Here is a 21,024-nt window from a genome sequence, read left to right as displayed (position 1 = left end):
TATTGGCCTTAGTCACTGTTTGAGCCTCATAGAGAGGCGCTTGATGACGATGGAGGCTAAGCGTGGGGTGCTGTGATGGAGCACGACGTCTGGATGGCGAGAGCGAGCGACGAAATCCTCAAATGAGTCCTGAACTCCATCCACAAGTCCATCCCTTGTGCCACCTTCAGCCCCAGCCCCAGTTGCAGCTTGGGCTGGAGTCACAGTCCCAATCCCAGTCCCATTCCGCGCCAGGGTCCTGGTCCCGGCCCCGGCCCGTGAGGACTGTCTCCCATAACGGTGAGTTGAAGATGAATGGAGCCTCTCCTGTTTGGGCTCTGGTAGGTGTGTGGGTGAAAGCAGAAGGGACAACATAATCACTTCAAAATCCCTCTGAGGAGTTATATCTGAACTCCATTATTTCTGTTTCGGAAATCCCAAGAGGTGTTCAGGAGGGTCTATATGGGATTTGATTCACTACATCGCCATTCCAGAGCAAGTGCATTGCGGTCTCATTGACTTAGAGGCTGTCAACTGAATCATGGTGTTGCAACTCGAAAACTGGATATTTTTACATGAGCAGGATTGAGTGTGCCGACAATCCATGTCACTGTAATGGGCATGTGAAAAAGTTATATCGATACATTTTGTTGACTAGTTTCCACTATGCAGACGTGTAGAAAATAAAGTCTACGGTAACAATTTTTATATGCACTCATGTCAAGAGGCGTCTGTTGACACTCGTGTTGAATATTGGCCCCCGCGCTGATCTCACAGCTAACATTGTTGAAACACCAGATAATGCAGCCCGATAAATGTCACGTCTCGGCAAGAGAAAGAGAGGATGGTTGGTGAATTTGACATCACAGCAAACAAATTAAGGGGGAGAACACCTGCCAAAGTTTGCAGTCAGCCACACGACAAAAATAACAAACACTTATCTGAGCAGAAGCCATCAAGAGAGTGGATATGGAGGAGCCGAAATGTAGAAATTAAGTTTGAAATGTACTTTAGTCTCATGGATAAATATAGAGTGTCAGAAATATCGCTGTCCAAAGTAGATTTAACACAGGAAATTCGTATGTATGTTGAACTTCTTTTCACACCTTACGTAGCCAACCATGTTATTCTGAGGTGCGGCAATGATCACCTGCTGCTGGTGAGATGCCAGTCACTTTTAAAGTTGCCAAAACAAGGACAAAACGAATTGCAGGAAAAAAGAATAGTTCACGTCAAAATTAGAGAGGAGGCAGCAGCATCCGACAGATTCGAAGCAACTGGTTACCAGGCCCTAGAGGTAAAATGATGAACATGATGCCACTGCTATATATGTCATTTGTTATTTCACGTTTAAGATGTTAGAATATTATATGCGTATCTCTAATTCTAACTAGAATTATGGAATCAGCATAGCTAGTCAATCATGGCAACAGTTACACATAGCTGTAGTAGAATGTTATCCCATGCAATGCATATTTCATGTCACTGCTGAAATCACATGTGCAAATCCTAATGATAATACTGAAAGTTGGGGTGAGCATTGTAATTAGTCGTCAATGCTTTCAGAAAGCCTCGATGCCCCTCACCCACATGTGCACTTTCCACGGAGGAGCTTGCCTTGCATTCAGGCCCACCCTTCTAGACCTTCCAAGCGTCTCCTCTGTGCTCACACTTTCAAAGACGAAGTCACTGCCCTTCACATTCACAAACTCACTCAGAGCTTACATGGGTATGATTGTGATAAGGGAGGGCAAAATGCAGAAATATGGGTATATTTCTGCCTTTCTCCCTCCCTTATCACAATCATCTTTAACTGCATTAATAGAGATTGTATTATAACCCTAATGAAGTGCAGAAGAGTGATACGTAGACAAATGTGATGGAAAATTAGAACGGCTTATTCTTTAGATTCCATTGAGGGAAACATTTCTCGTTGGGTCCCATTGCTATGGAAAAGTCGTTCAGTCTCGGCAAGGGCAGCAGCGCTGCAAGGAGCTGGACTGCAAGGGCTGGGACTCTCACCGAGCCCCAACCCTTGCCTGGGAGATGGTCGTGCACCACTGCACTGGGCTAAGCTTGTCGATTAAAGAAACCATGATTCCCACTCGCCACAAAATGGCCCTGTCCACTCAGGTTTTGCTCCAAAGTAACCAAACTTAGATTTAAAACCGACACTTAATCTGGGAATTAGGCCAGGAATAAGTCTGAAAAATGCAGGTAGATTAATATTGTCTCCCAGCAGTACCTTTTGCCATGACAACACCATTAGAGCCACACTGCTTGTGTGATCCCTTGACCATTTCGCCTCCACGCCAGGCACCATCGCTCTCACTCGATCCACTCCTCCTGCAGTCGCTGACTTCGCAGGCATAATCAAGGGGGGTACCGGAGGAGAATGGAGTCTGGGGGTAATATTTCTGTAGCCTCCGTGGCTCCTCCTCCTCCACATGCAGCGATGCGCGTCGAGGCCGAGCGTGGGGCAGCCTCCCGGACGGGCTCTGCGAGCGGTGTCGCCAGGGCCGAGACGGGCTCCGTGAGCTGCTCCCCCAGGGCTGAGGGGATGCCCGAGATCCCTGACGACCCAGGGGAGAGTCCCACCTGCATTGTCTCTGCACGACTCGTGCTGTCTCGTGCATCTCGGAACCGTCCTCGGATACTGTTTGGGATGCCTCCGAAGACAATCTCCACGTCTCCCGCGAAGACCAGTCTCTCGCACCTCGCGTATCGCCCTGTACGTCGCCCTGCATGTCGGCGTGGATCGCCAACGAAGGGTGAACACGAGACGAGGGATAGAGTTGGGACGAGCAGTCAGGTGGAGTCGACTGGAGCCGGGAGGAAGGGAGGGGGGGTGATGAAAGCGGTGACACCAGCTCCTCGTGAGTGTAGCATTGGGGTGGCCGTGCGGGCGATGCCTGTAGGTCAGCGCAAGCAGAACACCCGCAATGAAGTGGCTCCTGGAAGCCACAGTCTTGCATTCATCCACATGCTGAGCACTTCATTTACATAGGAACCAGGTGGCTGGAGTATGCAAGAGCAATTGCGCCAGCCCCGCTGGCATTCAAGCGCTTGTGATTGCAATCCCTTGCTTAATTAACCTCGAACAATCGTTATTGGCAGTAGTTATAGTGCTTTCAATGCTAATGCGCCAGGGCAGTACCTGTGGAGCCACCTGGTCACGGACGAATTTATCAATGCTGGGGAGAGAGGAGATGCTACTGCTGCTGCTGGGCGACGCGGCAAGAGCGGACACGATGAGACTTGGGCGAGACTCGAGAAGGAGCCGCATTGCCTTGTCTGCTAAAACGCCGGATTCCTGCACACGCAATCACACAGGTGACGCACGAATTTGAATTAACCTCGTGTATAAATGGGTGTGCACATGCATGAGGTTGAACATGGGTCAATGCTATTAATGAGTGATATCTGCAGGTGATAATAAAGGGAGATCCATTTATAGATGCCGCATTAAAACTGTACATAGACATTTTCGAGATATTTGCATTTTAATTCACAGCCTCTCGGTGTCTCCCACCAAACTCTACGCACTCATTATGTCTCTAAACTCTCTCCTGATACACTTTGTGCAGCATATCCTGTCTGATTGATTTACAACATTCACCTGAGATGAGGGTCATTAGATATCAGTGGGGTATCTATATTTGGATCTACCTATATATTCAATGCTCATGGCTATGGGGTTGTGGGTTTCACCAGGCAATGATACCCAACATTTGGTGCATCATTTGTCATGTTGCAGGACACGTCACAGCTTAAAGGAACAATGGTCAAGAATAACACGGAGTGGCAGCCAAGGAATGGAACGTTTCTGAGAGAACATCTGCTGAGGAGATAGAGCGATCAAATCAGTTAATGTGTAGGTGCTATGTGGGTTATTGCATCATCGCAGGATCATGAGAGATGGTGGTATCTTAGGGAGGTTTTCATCCAGCAGTGTATAGACCATGGCTGATGATGATGCGATGGTATGTGGTGGTTGGAGTGTGGTAGTCGATGTATCATGGGTGTGGATGTGTAGTTGTGGGAAGGTGTGGTAGTGTATGTTTGGTGGTCATGGTTTGGTAGTGGGTATGTGGTTATGGGGAAGGTGTCCACACCATGTCTTTCACCTTGGGGTCACACATGATGGTTAAGTTTGACTCTGAGCCTAGGCACCAAGTAATATGCAGTCCCTCCTCGAGCACCTGCGCACAGGCGCTCACCTGGTAGTCAACCAGACACAAGCACAGGATTAGCACCAGCCCCAAGATGGTGTTTCATCATCACTCAGCTCTGTGTGGCTCTGAGAGAGAGGTTCATAATGACTACGTCACCTCAATGTGAAATGGCAGCAGTTTCAAGCGTTGGGGTTCCCGGCCCCGCTCAGACACGAGCAGTTCCCCCGCACTCCCCCCTACACAGCACCAAAACAGCTGCTCAACACACACAGTGAGACAAAAATGAGACCATGAAGATAAAACAAGAATGGACATCTCTCAAGGAAATCTCAGGAAGATGTATCAGGGTTGAGTGAGGTGGGTTTGGGTTGTGAGCGCGAATAGAGATGATGGTGGATAGTAGCTGGAGGGGAGATGTCTCAGGGCAGTGACATGGCACAGTGGTATCCGTTGATCGCTTGTTGAAGAGGTTCGTAGTTCACAAACGGCAGGTCGCCCTGGATAATACTGCATGTGCATCAATCGTAATATATGTACCATCTGATTCAAAGTAGACGTTAATGATCCCCTGATATCATTATAAATCAGTAGGCCATTGTGTGCTGATTTCAGAGTCCAATTTGAAAAGTTATCTGCACATTTTTAAATTGGGATTACACTTAGCAACATTGGCCCCGACTTCAGACTGTGAACACAGCGCCTTCGCGGTCGCCTTGCGCGGTCGCCTTGCGCTCTAAGAACGGCAGAAATAGCAGATGTACTAAATCAGTGTTCTTTATTGATTTGCAGAGGGGGGGGCACTTTTGCCAATAAGACATCAATGTGAGTGTTACCACAGATTGAAACAATTGAGTTTCACAGCATGATGGGGGTTTTTTCACATTTGAGTATTGTCGGGGGCCACACGTCAGAGCCCGCACTAAAGGCCACAAGGGGCCGCCAGTGGCCCGCGAGCCCTGCAATGAAGAACACGAAACTAAATTATTAGGTCTCACCAGCCTGGTATCCTCTGGCAGGGCTGAGCTGAGTGTGAGAGACGTCAGCTGCATGGAAAGATCGATGAAGCGCAGGGCAGAGCATGGAGAAACCTGTGAAAGCAGACCCCGTTAAAATATAAACACAGGTCTAATTTGCCAAATCAACCCTCATCATGACCTTGCCTAACTTTAATGCCATCTTGCAACTAATAACCATTTACCACTAATCAGAACCCTAAATCACGAACGATGCTTTAACGCTTTACCCTTAACATAAACCCTGCTATCACGATAACCCTGAAATGTAAACCCTGCCATAATACTAACCCGAGCCTTTAAACCATTATATAAACCATTATATAAATCTCCTAACATTAACATCCAATACACGAATTGCTAAACTTGGCTCTGAGGATTGTTCAACTCAGAGGTGAGTGAGCTGAAACAATCATATTTGGCATGTTAAATGTTTGTTCACCATGTGACAATTTCATTTATTTGTATGTGTTGAGTGGTGGAGGGTCTTCACACAAATTTGGCCGGGTCATTACATAGCCTGACCCAAAAAAACAATATTCATCCTTGTTACTAACGTAACATTTTACTTGAAGTTTCAATGCAGGATTCCTTGTTTCCATGGCTACTCATAATGGTGCGAGGTGCCCGGCTGGCCCAGTCCCCACAACATCGATGTTGTTGTGTTCACATCGATGTCCATGTCTCTGATAACATTGGAACATCGATATTTTGCTTTGGTGTTGGATTTTTAACACCGAAGACATGGCAAAAAAAATACTTCAACTTCATGCTGAAAATAAACTTCTCCATCTCCAAAAGTCATTGGCCAGCATATACACTGATATAGGATTAGGGTTCGCATGCTAGAGAGTGGACACAGCCTTGTGCATTTGCATTATTGGCTACCGTGCCATTGTAATGCGAGTTTCTTTGTTAATTAACATTTAGTTTTAATACGTTGTTCTTGCCTGTAAATAGTTACAAAACAGAGTAAACACGGATGTTTCCCTTCCGGTATTTTGGTGAGCACGTTTCCATAACAAGAAAATGTTCTTCGTATCAATGTTTTCCCTCGATGTCTCAACCGTGGTTGCTGCCCCTGAAAGAGCTGAGCCTGGAGAGCGTCTCCACGTGACCGAGTGAATGGACAAAGAGCCTCACGCATTCGGTGCTCGCTCTTCTGCTCGTGTCGAACTACCGAGCACATTCAGAATTGACCCTCATTGTTACATTATCGCGATCTTCCATAATCTAGGTTTTTTTGGGTTATATTTACGCGATATAACCCAAAAAAAATCTATATTATGGATGATATTGGTCGCGAAAGCCTACTTGTTAATCTATTGCGATATTGTTTGCATTGTTTCGTGATTATGCAGTCTTATGTGTGGTCTTAACTCAACAATAGCAAATATTCCTCATAACTTTGATGACTAATACATACTTGCTTCTGATGCTCACAACGGGATGCATATATTGTGTGTGGAATACATTTTAATCAATTAACTGAATTTTTGCTATCCAAACTGCTTAGAATACATTTTACTGTCATCAGTTTCAGTAATTCAAGTGAGGCGTTATCTGTTCTTCTACCACCACTGTTGAGAGTCCTTCTATCCGATTGTTAATTTTGTTCCCAGCATTCACCTATAGGTAACACTGATCCCTATCTCACAACCCACAGCCGCGGTACTGACATTCACCCCAACACAACGCCCCGAGGGACGCCATCGCGTGAAGAGACCACCGAGCCCACCGAGCCATTGTTCCCCGGCTGCGTGAAACGGGAGTGAAGGCGGCTGTGTACACAGACTCGTGGTCGGGTGACATCGTGTCAACAGCGCCCTCGGGGCACCGTGCACACGCTCTCTGTGCCCTCAGAGCGGCGAGCTCTCACACACAGCGTTTTTAATGTACCACGCTCTCTCCCCAGACCATTACTTGCTCTCTTAAGTACTATTCTATCACCACATCCTACATATTTTGTTCCACCTCTTCATTCTCAAACTGATCCCGAAATCATCATCATCATCATCCTCGTATACATATCTCCTTGTTTGGCGGTTCACATGACCATCAATTATATCTCAGTTGTGTGCGCTGATAGTCCTCGCGCCAAACAAAACATTAAACCCACCTCCAGGAAACATATACAACCCGGGAGAACACCCGTGAAAACCCCAAATCAACTAGAACCTACTGGCTTTATTGCATCTTCCAGGCACCACGTGGCATGGGCTTTTCCCATGAGCCAGGCGCGCGTATTTTGTTATGTGAAATACATTCTCAAGCAGGACCCTCAAGAAGTAAGTCCTGAGATTAATAGATTAATTTGAGGAGTTTAGAATAAAGGAGAGTGGTGATGACAAACACGGAATCAGAGAAGAGCGCTGATATTGCTTCTACACACCAACCCCACCGAGGCCGAACCCCAGCCACGCGAAATTCCAACCATAGCCACCGCTCTCGCTATGTCGCTCACCCCACAACTATCCCCTTTACTCAACTCTATTCTTACCAATATATCTGATTTAACACGTAGGTGTATGCGGCCAATATTATGATTCATCGTAGATTTTGGGTTGAGTCGTGTCACGATCTGGCCAAGTTTGTGTCGTGATATCCTCCACCACCCGACATGGTCAAACATTTTCCGTTTTTGGATTTTATTTTAACTTCCAGTATCTTGTCCTGATGATGCTTGAAATAGTCTCGAGCGAGACGCCGCATCCAATTGATGTTTTAATTGTGGATCTTGTTTCCCAACTAACCGGTGAATTGACGCGTTCACCCTTGTACACGTGACAATGTCATCTCTTTGGCTGTGTCGGGGGGGGGAGCCTCTGGCGACACGAGTATCGCGAGATCATTAAGTGCCCTAACCCACAAGAGTCTACGAATCAGTCCAACGTGTACGGCCCACGAGGCTCGGCGTGCGCGCGCTCCTGGCGTCACCTGCGCGTTGAGGGCTCGCAGCCACGCGCCGCGCCACCCCTCGCCGCCGGCTCGCAGCCACGTGAGCAGCAGCTGCTCCACGCGGGGGCGGGGCGCCGTGCTGCCCTGGTGGGACGCGAGCAGCAGGGCCAGCGCCAAGGCGAGCAGCAGCAGCTGCGAGAGCTCCAGCAGCAGCAGGCTCCACGGTTCCATCTGCAGAGGGACGCAGGGCGGACACCGACAAGCCCGAGTTCTCACCCCAATTCTCCGCACATAGAGTCCAGGGGATTGAACAGAGGGAGGGCTCCAAGAGACCGATCAACATCCCTGTCCCGCACAACCCACAACTTTGCAACACCTCTGCAATCGTGCACCTTCTCACCCGAACCATGATCATCGCAACTCACACACCGCGGGTCAGCCCTACGTGTGGATCCCGGCCACGCACAAAGCCCCACCTGTAACCCCAATGCCCAGAAACGCAGTGATGCAGCTCCTGGGTGAGCAGCTACTCACAGGTGGTGAGCAAACACCGAGGTGCGGCACAGACATGAAGACACTAGAGGAGCACTGCAAGGAGGAGGATGAATCGCAGCTGCTGCTTGGCATCGCGAAGAGACGGTGCGCAGAGCTGAGCGATCATCATGATGATTGTCTTAACTCCTCCTTCCCTTTCAATCCTCCTCCTCCTCCTAACTCCTCCCCGTGACTCCTCCTCCCCATGACTCCAGGGTGGTTCCGGGGGGCCGGGGGACCGGCGGGTCCGGGATCGGGGGGAGGGGGGAGTCCGCGGTCGGTCCGGGGTGTTGTATCTATGCCCTGTTTTCCGTTATTAATATTAAGAATAATTAAGAAAAAAATATATTTTTTTAACATCTATTTTTTTTTTTAAATTAAATAATGAAAACAACTCACGGGCACACCGGGAGTCCATGAGACATGGAGGGCGGTTGAAATGATAGGAATTCGGTCACAAAAAGGTCATAGACATCCAGACGGACAAAAAGATGTATGAACTAAACCTCCCGAGACATCTGGAGATGTACAGATAAGGTGCAGAGTGAATGACGGTTGAAGCTTCGCGTTTTCTTGGCGTTTTCCTAACCGAAAAGTAGAAACTTAACAGAAAGAATGAACCAACAAACAATAGGGGCTTTTTTTATTAGTAATTCCCTTGTATTTCTCGTATTCACCGTATATATATTATTTTTGTATTGTATGTTTCTATCTACCTGACCAAAAAAAATAATTACGAATTCCAACAGTTAAGGAAGCATAAGTGGAAACTTAGTTGCACTTAACCTCAGGACATTAAAATATAACTCAAGAATAAATGTAACATACAGGACCACATAATGTATCGCATACATCTCCTCGACCACCTTTGTCTTCCAGCGGTGTCTGACCTCAGAATGACCCACGCAGGGCAAGCAAGGAGGGAGCAAAAAGGTCACAGGGGGGAATCGGTGCCTGACATTCCAAAGACATCTGTTTTGTTGTTTGCTTTCTCTCGCAAGAGACGCGGAGAGAGGAGAGGGGAGTCACGTTTTGAGTTAGACACAGCACACAACACAGTCTGGTCCGAGTCGAGCTCAGCGTTGCGACGGGGCACGCAAGGGAGCTGTGGCAGTCGTGCCTCGAGAAGAGATGGGACGACGAGACATCGTTAAAGTGGCAGCCTGAGAGCAGTCTGGGTTGAGTCGTGCTCAGTCTCGCAACTCGGCTTGCGACGCGGTGTTGCGACGGGGCTCGCAAGAGAGCGGAGGCGCGTCGTGCCTCGAGGAGAGATGGAACGACGAGACATCGTTAAAGTGACAGTCTGAGAGCAGTCTGTTCGAGTCGCGCTCAGTCTCGCAACTCGGCTTGCGACGCAGCGTTGCGACGGGGGCTCGCAAGAGAGCTGGGGCGGTTGTGCCTCGAGAAGTGATGGAACGAGGAGGAGTCGTTCGAGTCGCAGAAGTCTGAGTTCAACCTGGGTCAGGGCTGGGTTTCAGCCGTGCTCCGGCTGGCGGAGCGTCGTGAGGACACGAAACACCGATGCCGATAACAGGTGTCGCTTCTCGCAGAACGAAGTTAAGTGCGAGTGAAGCTGGCAGCTGCCCGAACAAGGGAAGCACGGAGCAGAGAGAGTGACGAGTGACGACAAGCAATCAACCTGTAAAAGGGCGGAGATCGCCAAGCGTCGACCAAGCGTGCAAAACAGAGAGCGCGAAGCAGTGGAGAAAGCCTGGTCAAACGGCTGTGGAGAGAGAGAGAGCGCAAGAGCAGCACGACTCGGACGTCACCGGGCGTCACCGAGCGTCGTGCCAACTCGTCATTCAGCAGTGGAGAAAGCCTGGTCAAACGGCTGTGGAGAGAGAGAGAGCGCAAGAGCAGCACGACTCGGACGTCACCGGGCGTCACCGAGCGTCGTGCCAACTCGTCATGCAGCAGTGGAGAAAAAGAGAGCGCACAAGCAGAGACGCGTCCGAGCGAGGGAGCAGCAGGAGCTTGCGGCGGCCACGCCCAATCGAGAGGAACACCTGGCCGCTGTTTGTATCCTCCTACACCACACAAGCTAACGACACAATTAATATTACGAGGGGACAACGCACACACAGCACGCACACGAATCAGACTTTCAAAAAGTGATCTTTGCGTTTCAAAAAGGGTTGCCATTTCGAGGTGGTGCGTTCAATATCAACTGATCGTGCAAAGCAGTTGCTGCCGGCGAGTTACATGAATAAGAAATGTTTTAGTCATTCATTTTCGTTAACTGCATAATATCGCCAATGAAGAAGTATTTTTAGTCATTCATTTTCGTTAATTGCATAATCGAGTTACATGAATTTATTGACGTATACCTGCTTTCGCATAAGAGAGTGTCATGTGCTTGTTTAGAATTAAAATTGCTTAACACCAACTGTTCGAGTGCTTCTTTCCAAGTCCATGCAAAACTATCTTATTCTTGATAACTGTATCCTGTGATGAGATCTGAACCTGGAGACCTAAAAATAACAAACACACTAAGATAATCGGTAAACGTTTAATCGATGATAATCGTGTTATCCTGATTGATATAACTCTGGATAAACGAAGCTGAGCCTAATTATCACAACTGCTCACATTAACATAATCGCAAGCATCCGCATAAATTACTACGATTATCTCCGCGATTATCATAATTTATGCATATAATTACACACCTTATCATAATTTATGCATATTAATACACACACTATCATAATTAATGCGATTTGCGCATTTTTCGGAAAATTATTAATTTTTATTATTTTTATCAAAATTTCATAACCCGACACATACAACAGGGGGTTCTGGGGTTGGTCCGTTGGAGGTCCAGTTTGGGTTCCTAACCACCAACTCACCTGCCCATTTACCTACTCACCCACTGAACTACTTACAGACTTACCTGCCTAGCCACTAACCTACTCACTCATTGACCCACTCACTCACACACCCATCCACTCACCAAATCACTCACCCACTCACCACGTCTGTGTGGGTCTCTCTGTGTCTTAGTGAAAGTCATCGTCCCTACTTCTCGTTTAGTCCAATATCTGAACTGGACGTGCTGCATACGATAGTTTCAATTAAGACACCATCATCCATGGGAGAGGACGAGTTACCTACCTGCATTTGCACTTGTGGCTGTGGTAGATTTAAAATATAAACCCCTAACACATTTTGAACCTCTCACTTACCGAAGGTACATTTCCACTCGAGCCTTTGATACTGAAGTACTCTTGAAGACGCTTGGACACCGTAGTAAGGCACACGTGTTTATTTACACAATGGTCGTACAGCACTGGAGGGGTGTATCGGCCCCCTCACCCGTATAACTGGGGATACACCTCTAGCTATCCTTCCTACCCCGAGTCCTCCACTAACGGGCTAGGGGAGGCTGTCTGGCCCGACACTGGTCAGTCGGGCTACGGTACCCGGAGTCCCAGAGTACTGACTCTGGTTCACGGGACCACGCCACTGGCTCCAGCCTGCGCTGCCCTGATAAGGGCGGCGTCCCAGGGGGAGTCCAGGGCCTATCTGGTCGGTCTTCCGTCTTCCCCTAATTACTCTAAGACTGAACCCCGAGCTCTCTGGCTCATCCCTTTTTATACCCCCCTAGAGGATCACAACCCCCCTCACGCCGTCCGGTGCGGACGTCGTTGCGGGCACCACCCCGTGTACTCGCGGAGTCCCCGCCCACTGTGTTTGTTATCCGTTAGCTCCTATGCAAACAGCCCTACATCACCCCCCCCCTGTACAGCTCGCAGCCGTCCCGGCTGCAACAACTTCAATAAAGGTTAATTAACCCCTGGATCTCCGCGTGTGCCTCAAAAAAACGTTTTTAACGATAACATGAAGGGAACAACAACAACAACAGCAAAACCCAACAAACCCCGAAGGGAACAATCCGACGCACCCCCCCTGAATAAATACGAATTCCGTAAGAGCGACGTATATACAGGTTTAGCAGGGAACCCCTAGCACACATGCAACACAACACAATGTGGCAGGAGCTCCCCACCGACGCAGCACCCCGCAACCGTACACAAGAGAATTAAGTGTTCTTCCAATGCATTATAAGAGTCTGCGCATTTTTGCGCGCGTCCTTGCTGCAGGCCCGTCACACGGGGCAACCCCGGATGGCGGACCGGCCGGTGGCAGCTGTTCATTCCGTATTGAGTCCGCGTTTGACGTCGCGAGACCCTCGGCATCCCCCGCAGCGGTAGGTGGGTGCGAGCCCGTCAATCCCGGTGCATCTGTGGGCGGGACAGCCGGCGACACGTCAGGCGAGGGCAGCAAGGACGGACCCTTTGAGTCGGCCGACCCCCCACATGTTTGGCCACGCGTGTGTGGAGTGGGGCCTCGCACCGCAACGAATGGTTTAAGTCTCGAGGGGTGCACAAACCACCGGCGCTTCCCCCATTTGATGCGAACACACTGAGGCCGCAGAACCTCGACCACCTCGACAGGACCCCTCCACGGCCGCGCCAGTTTAGAGGATGTCGCGAGTGGTACCTGGGGGCAGTGCAGCCATGCCCTGTCCCCCGGCTTCCACTGCAGCACGTGCGCGCGACCCAGTCTGAGGCGCTCATTTGCTTTCTGACGCTGTTCTGAATTTAGCATGGCAGCATCCCGTGCCTCAGTCAATTTTGCAAGGTTGAATTTAACATGGTCAATTAATTTTGTTTTACCCAGCGGCGTGGGGATCTGCAGCTGCGCCCGAATGGGTGGGTCAGGGTCGCGGCCATACATGAGGAAGAAGGGTGAAAATCCCGTTGCAGCATGGGGGGCCAATCTGTATGCCGCCAAGACCCCTTGGATTTTCAAGTCCCAATCGGTCTGTGAGTCTGAAACCTGCTGTGATAACATAGACGAGATGGTGCGATGCAGACGCTCGACCATCCCGTCAGTTTGCGGGTGATAGGGGGAAGTACGAATCTTTTTTGTTCCTAGGAGCTCACAAACCTGTTGGAGGAGTTTTTCGGAAAAATTTCTACCCTGGTCGGTCAGCAGCCGCTCCGGGGCACCTTTGTCCATGACATAGCCTTGGACAAAGGCGTCGACGATGGCTGCTGCCGACTGATTGGCCAGGGGCCAGGCCATAGGCCAGCGCGTAAAGTACTCGACCCCGGTTAACAAATATCTATTACCCCTAGGGGTGGCGGGGAATGGGCCCAGAATATCCAGCGCGACAAGTTCGTTTACTCTGGAGACCCTGATAGACTGCAAGGGCGGGTTTGATTCTCGTGCTGGTGGTTTTCGCTGTGCACACCGTGGGCATGAAGCCAACAGATCTGAGACATCCCTTGTCATGCCTTGCCAAAAGAAATCACGCTGGAGCAAGGCGAGGGTCTTTTGGGTACCCAGGTGGAGGAGGCGCTCATGAGCAGCCCACACCACCCTACCCCGTAAGCCCGAAGGGACCACCAGCCGGTGTCGGTGGGATTTTCCGTCCCAGTGCATCAGCAACCCCGCGTGCATTTCCCATGCGTCGGCATCACCCGATCCCCGCCCCGTCTCCCCGGCGCGACGACGCAACGCGAGGAGGGAGGTATCCTCCATCTGGAGGCGCCCCCATTCCTGAATGTGCAAACCCAGCAGGGAATCTTTCCCTTGTTGTTCAATAGAATTTGGAACAACTGTCCCGCCGTCGGCGGCGGCCGCAAGGACCGGAACCGACACGTCCCCTGCTGGCTTGCAACGTCCCGACCCCAGGAGGCATGCACATTCCGAGGTGGTTGGCATGCGCGACAGAGCGTCCGCGTTGGTGTGGCGAACGCCCTTACGGTATGTGGTGTCGAAATCAAAATCCTGGAGGATCTCCAACCATCGGGACAATTGTCCCGATGGCTGTTGAACTCGCAGGGCGTACTGCAGTGCCGCATGATCTGTGCGGACGGTGAAACGCCGACCGTACAGATACGGGCGATACTGTTGGATGAAATAGACAATTGCCAACAGTTCTCTGCGGGTGACACAATATCTTTGCTCTGCTTGAGACAACACCCGACTGCCGTACGCAACCACCCGTTCGACGCCGTCAACCACCTGGGAAAGCACGCCCCCAATACCCGTGTTGCTCGTATCGGTGTCGAGCAGAAACGGTTTTGAAAAATCGGGGTAGATCAAGGGAGGAGCTTTTACCAGGGCGTCCCGAAGGGAGCAAAAAGCAGCCTCCTCCTCTTGACCCCAGTGGAACCGAACCCCTTTTGATGTTAATGCGTGTAGGGGTTTGGCAATTGTTGCAAAGTCGGCGACGAACCGTCTGTAATATGACGCGAAGCCGACGAAACTCCTGACCTCTCCCACCGAGGTGGGAGTCGGCCAGGAGCTGACACACTGCGTTTTGGCGGGATCGGTAGCAATACCCGAGCGCCCTACGATGTGGCCCAAATAACGCACGGAATCGCGTAACAAATGACACTTTTGGGGCTTGAACTTCAAATTAGCAGCCCGCATCTTTAGGAAAACCGCCCGCAACCTCTGGAGATGTTCGTCAAAAGTTTTAGCGAAGACAATAACATCATCCAAATAAATCAGGCACGACTCCCATTGCAATCCAGCCAAAACCAATTCCATCAACCGTTGGAAGGTTGCCGGCGCTGAGTGTAAGCCCATCGGCAACCGGTTGAATTGGAACAGGCCGTGCGGTGTACGGAAAGCAGTTTTAGGTTTCGATTCATCATCCAGAGGAAGCTGCCAGAATCCCGAAAGTAAATCCAGCGTGGAGAAGAATCGCGCTCCCGCCAAGGCGTCCAGCGATTCGTCCATCCGTGGGAGCGGGTATGCGTCGGCAACCAAAATTTTGTTAAGGCGCCGAAAATCAACGCAAAACCGCAACGAGCCGTCCTGCTTTTTAACCAGGACGATCGGCGCTCCCCAAGGGCTGGTAGAGGGAGAAATAATGTCGGCGGCTAACATGTCATCAACAGCCAATTTGACATGGTCCTTTTCGGTGGGACTCAACCGAAACGGATTTTGGCGAATTGGCGCGCTGTCACCCGTGTCAATATGGTGACGCAGCAGATGAGTACAACCCAAATCGTATTTATTCCGACTAAAAACGTCGGAAAATTCCTGCAGTAGCGATCTAAGCTGTTGGCGCTCTGAATTTGACAGGTCCGTCGATCCCGCACAAAGCGCGTCGAGCCACCCGTCATCGCTGTCCGAATGTGGGTGCAGTCGGGCGGCAGTGCCGACATGATTCGCAACCGGTTCCTCGCAGGGCATCGGCGTCGCGTGCGCAAGCACCGTCCCTCGAGGAACTACAACAGTTTGCGATCCCACATTGAGGACCGCGATGAAAGGGTCCCCATCTCCCCTCACGACGGTCAGGGCCGGAATCAAATGCGGTCCACTAACCCCGGCCCTAGACGGTCCCAACAGGATTCCCTGGGCCCCGATGCCCTCCGCGAAGGGCCGACGAAGTCTTAGAGGCACTAACATCTGAGCTCCCGGCGGCACACGAACCGTTTCAACGACGGACGCTGGTATAGTTACGAACGCCGTCCGAATCACAGAAGGAGAAGGTAGGAACGCCATGCGCCGTCCCGACGGGAGCTCAATGCATCCCTGGTCTATTAAAATACGGATCGGCATTTTACCCAAGAAGTCCGTCCCCAGCAGGCACGGAACCGCCAGCGAGGAGGAAACAAAAATCGGGCCTGATAATTTGATATCCCCGATACAAATTTGCGCTCGAATCTGTCCAATGATGCCAAGGGAGCCCCCGTTCGCCGCATAGAATGGGACGTTAACTGGCAGTAAGGGACGGCTTTGGACAGGTAAAATGTTGTAAATCAATTCGGAAATAATGGTCGCCGATGCCCCCGTGTCGACCAGGATGCGTACCTCAACCCCGTCAATATGTCCCACGACGGCCGACGACCCTGACGATGCGGCCACAACGCGATGGGCCAACGCGGACCACTGCCCGGGCTCGATTCGAGTCCCCACAGTGGTACGCGCCGGCCCGTCGCGATGCAACGTCGTCCCCCCATTCGTTGCGATGCGAGAGTGTGCGACAGGTGTGTGTGTTGGCCAAACATGTGTGGTGTCGCGACTCGCCGGATCATGTTGATGGAGCTTGGGAGGAGGAGGAGGCCCGGCGTCCTGGCGAGGCGTCGTCCCGCGCTGTCGGGGAGAGCGGCACCCCGAGGCGACATGGCCTCGGACGCCGCAGTTGAAGCAATGCGGGAGCGCCGGCGGCGATGACGGACGGTCGAAGCGGCTCGACCCATCCCGGCCCGGCCGTGCTCCCGTCCCCTGCTGCCGACGATGGTTGACGGCGAAGACCTCCTCCGCCGGGAGGGTGGCTGCCGCCACCGCACGCCCAGCCGCTGCCCTGCTGGCCTTCCGCCGCTGTGACAGCAGGTTGGCGTGGAGGAGTCGCGCCGCTTGTAGGGAAGTCATCTCTGTATCCTCCTGTGCCACGACGGTGATGTCCAGGTCGTCTGCCAGCAGGAGGATTTTCTCAGTCACCATGGCGTCGACCCCGTCCTCGTCCATGCGAGGAAAGGCTGTCTTGGCCAATGCCAGGAGACTTGTTCTGTATGCCAGCGGCGACTCCTTCGCGCCCCGCTGGCGGTCGTAGAACTGCTGCCTGCATTCCGCGGAAGGTCCGTAGACCCCGGCCAGCAGCTGCAGCGCCATCGGTAGCGTAGAGCGCTTCTCCTTCGGCGCTGATGTGAGGGCGGCGAGCGCGTCGCCGTCGAGGAGCGCCGGCAGCGCGCAGAGAGCTTCAGCATCTGTCCATTTGGCCATTTCTTGGTGGGCGAGGAAGCGTCGCTGGAAGCCGCCCCAGTCGCCTTCTGCGCCCACAAATTCTTTAAGCGGAGGCAGTCTTTGGTGCAGCGCAGCGGTTGCCGTGGAGTCCCGCGGGCTGCTGTCTCCCCGACTCGGCTGTGTCTCGGCGCGAACGGCAGATGGTATCGCCTGTCGCAGCCGTGATGACGCGCCCTCCTCCGTCGTTGACGCGGCAGCCCCAGCGCGGCCGATGTCGGACCCGAGGTTCAGGCTGGCCACGCCCCTAGCGGTCGCCGCGTCGATGGCGGGAAATTCAAAGTTTGAATCTCCGGAAATGGCGGGAAGGCGCTCCGGACGCCGGCTCCCCTCGCCCCGCGGTGGACCACCAGCCCCCAGCCGCGTGATGTTTTCCAGCGTGGCGGCAGCGGCGTAGAGCAGTTCAGCCAGCCTCTCGTGAGCCAGCCTCAGCTCGTCTGTCCGCGGCCCCTCTTCATGCCGACGCTCCGGTAAGAACGCGTCCGGCCCCGGCTGCACGATGTCTTGTTGAGCCATCTCGGGCTCGACAATTTCGGCGGCGTCTTCCATTTGTTGTACTTTGGCCCGAGCTGATTGGCGCGTGTCCATGTTCGTAGTTCTTCTGACACCAGATGAAGTACTCTTGAAGACGCTTGGACACCGTAGTAAGGCACACGTGTTTATTTACACAATGGTCGTACAGCACTGGAGGGGTGTATCGGCCCCCTCACCCGTATAACTGGGGATACACCTCTAGCTATCCTTCCTACCCCGAGTCCTCCACTAACGGGCTAGGGCAGGCTGTCTGGCCCGACACTGGTCAGTCGGGCTACGGTACCCGGAGTCCCAGAGTACTGACTCTGGTTCACGGGACCACGCCACTGGCTCCAGCCTGCGCTGCCCTGATAAGGGCGGCGTCCCAGGGGGAGTCCAGGGCCTATCTGGTCGGTCTTCCGTCTTCCCCTAATTACTCTAAGACTGAACCCCGAGCTCTCTGGCTCATCTCTTTTTATACCCCCCTAGAGGATCACAACCCCCCTCACGCCGTCCGGTGCGGACGTCGTTGCGGGCACCACCCCGTGTACTCGCGGAGTCCCCGCCCACTGTGTTTGTTATCCGTTAGCTCCTATGCAAACAGCCCTACAATACTATTGATCAGTGGAGTGAAAATCCGGTTTTATTTGTCCAGTGTATAAAAAATGGCTCAAAATAAGACCCTAATATTTATAGGCCAATCTCTATTCTTTCAACAGTTACTAAAGTATTCGAAAAAAAAAACAGTGCTATTTTCGAGAGGATTATATTATTACACTACCACAGCAACGATGATGTATTAAATGTTCTCTTCAGTAAGCCGGCTAAAGGCCACGACTACTATGCACTATTCCTCGACTTGTCAAAAGCCTTTGATACTGTTGGCCATGATATTCTACTCAAAGGACTTGTTCAAGTAAAATGTTCAGACAGTACAATAAGATGTGTTAATATCTACCTTTCAGAAGAGGTACATAGTGATGACATCTCATCCGCAAATATTAAAAGAACAAAGGGGTTAGGGTTAAAGGTTATTGGTTGTGGTTTAGGTTTTAGGGTTCGGGGTTAGGATTATGGGTTAGGGATCAGGGTTCAGGGTTAGGGATTAGGGTTACGGGTTAGGGTTAGAGCTTAGGGGTTATGGGTTATGGTTATGAGTTAGGGTTAGGGGTTTAGGGTTGGAGTTAGGTTTGGGTTAGGGGTTTAGGGTTAGGGGTTCGGGTTAGGGGTTAGGATTAAGGGGTTAGGGTTAGAGGTTAGTGGTTAGGGTTAGGGGTTAGTGTTAGGGTTTGGTTATGGGTTAGGGTTGGGGTTAGAGGTTAGGGGTTTGGGTTACGGTTAGGTTAGGGTTGGGTTAAGGTTGGGTTAGGGTTGGGGTTAGGGGTTAGGGTTGGGTTAGGGTTGGAGTTAGAGGTTAGGGGTTAGGGATTAGGGATTATGGGGTTAGAGTTAGGGGTTAGGGTTAGGGGTTAGGGATAGGCTTGGGTTAGGTGTTACGATTAAGGTTTAGGGTAAGGGTTTAGGGTTAGGGTAGTTTGGTTAGGGGTCAGGTGTAGGGTCAGGGGTTAGGGGTTAGGGTTAGGGGGTAGGGTTAGGGGGTAGGGTTAGGGGTTATAATTTAGGGGTTAGGGTTGGGGTTAGGGTAGTTAGGTTTAGCGGTTAGAAGTTAGGATTAGGGTTAGTTAGGGTTAGGGGTTAGGGTGATGGTTTAGGTTTAGGGGTTAGGGTTTAAGGTTGGGGGTTAGGGGTTATGGGGTTAGGGGTTAGGGTTAGGGTTCGTGTTGGGTTAGGGCAGGGGTCGGCAACCAAAATAACAAGAAGAGCCATTTCTTTCCAATTCGGTACAAAATTCAGTATTTCAAGAGCCGCAATGCATCTGAGTACATACTGTACATACGTACATATCGTCAAGAAGCAGCCCGTAAAGATCCGCATGCGGCTCCGGAGCCGTAGGTTGCCGACCCCTGGGTTAGGGGATAGGATTAGGGGTTAGGGGTTAGGGTTAGTTAGGGTAGGGTTAGGGGTTAGGAAGTTAGGGTTAGGGTCAGGGGTTAGGGTTAGGGTTAGGGGATAGGGTTAGGGTTTAGGGTTAGGGGTTAGGGTTAGAGTTAGGGGTTAGGGTTTAGGGCTAGGATTGGGTTAGGATTAGGGTTCGGGGTTGGGGTTAGGGGTTAGGGTTAGGGGTAAGGGTTAGCGTTAGGGGTTAGGGTTAGGGGTCAGGGTTTAGAGCTAGGGTTGGGTTGAGGTTATGGTTAGGGGTTAAGGTTAGTATGCTATATATTCGATTAAAAGTTGGAAATTTCACCATGAAATTTTCAAGTAAAAAAAAGCAAATCGGCATACTAACCTATGCCGTTTTTAGCCAAAATTAGCCAAATTTTCACGGCTTTATTTTTCAACAAAAAGTTAATTCCTCCATTGTATTTAGCCTTTGTATGCTGTATATTATATTAAAAGTGGGAAATTTCACGATACATTTTCACATTCCAAAAAGAAATTGGCATACTTAACCTATGCTGTTTTTAGTAAAAAATTGCCCCATTTTCACAGCTTTAACTTTTTAAACAAAACGTGAATTCATCCATTACGTTTATCATAAGCATGCTATATATGAAAAAGTGGGACATGTCACTGTGAAATTTTCATTAAAAAAATAGCAAATCGGCATACTAACCTATGCCGTTTATGGCCCAAATTGGGTTAGGGTTAGGGGTCAGGGTTAAGGTTAGGGTTTGGGTGAGGGGTTAAGATTAGGAGGTAAGGGGGTTATGTGTTAGGGTTAGGTTTAGGGGTTAGGGTTAAGGAAGTTAGGGTTATGGTAGTTAGGGTTAGGGGTTAGGGTAGTTAAGGTTATGGTAGTTAGAGTTAGGGTTAGAGGTTAGAGGTTGGGTTTAGGGTTAGGGGTTATGGTTAGGTTTAGGGTTGAAGTGAGGTTTAGGGTTAGGGTAGTTAGAGTTAGGGTTATGGTAGTTAGGGTTAGGGGTTAGGGTTTGGAGTTAGGGATAGGGGTTAGGGTTGGGTTATGGTAAGGGGTTAGGGTATAGGGTTAGGGATAGGATTATGGCTCGATTAGTCGGACTCACTACTCTTTGGCACATCTGGCAATCCGACCATGTCTGTCCAGTGCTCACCGAACTGCATTG

At 50.8% G+C, this 21,024-nt stretch overlaps 1 protein-coding gene across 4 annotated transcripts; it reads right to left on the bottom strand.

Moving 5' to 3' along the window:
- On the bottom strand, positions 1-8,732 carry LOC133341156 (uncharacterized). Of its 4 annotated transcripts, XM_061549608.1 has the most exons (9): positions 8,600-8,732; positions 8,105-8,296; positions 5,150-5,242; positions 4,311-4,409; positions 4,107-4,199; positions 3,137-3,292; positions 2,578-2,891; positions 2,225-2,338; positions 194-317 (listed from the first exon to the last, which is right to left on the bottom strand). In XM_061549608.1, exons 1-8 carry the CDS (start codon positions 8,690-8,692, stop codon positions 2,308-2,310), a joined length of 1,071 nt encoding a protein of 356 aa, XP_061405592.1. In that variant the 5' UTR covers positions 8,693-8,732; the 3' UTR covers positions 194-317; positions 2,225-2,307. The 4 variants fall into 4 exon arrangements, with proteins under 4 accessions (XP_061405589.1, XP_061405591.1, XP_061405590.1 ...); XM_061549605.1 differs by having other exon boundaries at positions 1-317; positions 2,225-2,891; XM_061549607.1 differs by having other exon boundaries at positions 1-317; positions 2,225-2,720.
- Between the last annotated feature and the right edge of the window lie 12,292 nt (positions 8,733-21,024).

The sequence above is a fragment of the Lethenteron reissneri genome, chromosome 11 (assembly GCF_015708825.2).
Source record: "Lethenteron reissneri isolate LAM-NWPU_2019-01 chromosome 11, ASM1570882v1, whole genome shotgun sequence".
NCBI classification, from domain to species: Eukaryota; Metazoa; Chordata; class Hyperoartia; order Petromyzontiformes; family Petromyzontidae; genus Lethenteron; species Lethenteron reissneri.
This window is presented reverse-complemented; position numbering and strand designations above follow the sequence as displayed.

Coding starts and splice junctions, on each gene's coding strand:
- LOC133341156 (XM_061549605.1), bottom strand. CDS start 8,692: ATGCCAAGCAGCAGCTGCGATTCATCCTCCTCCTTGCAGTGCTCCTCT. Junction 8,297..8,599: donor TCGGTGTTTGCTCACCACCT/GTGAGTAGCTGC, acceptor GTCCCTCTGCAG/ATGGAACCGTGGAGCCTGCT. Junction 4,410..5,149: donor TGCCAGAGGATACCAGGCTG/GTGAGACCTAAT, acceptor TGTGTTGAGCAG/CTGTTTTGGTGCTGTGTAGG.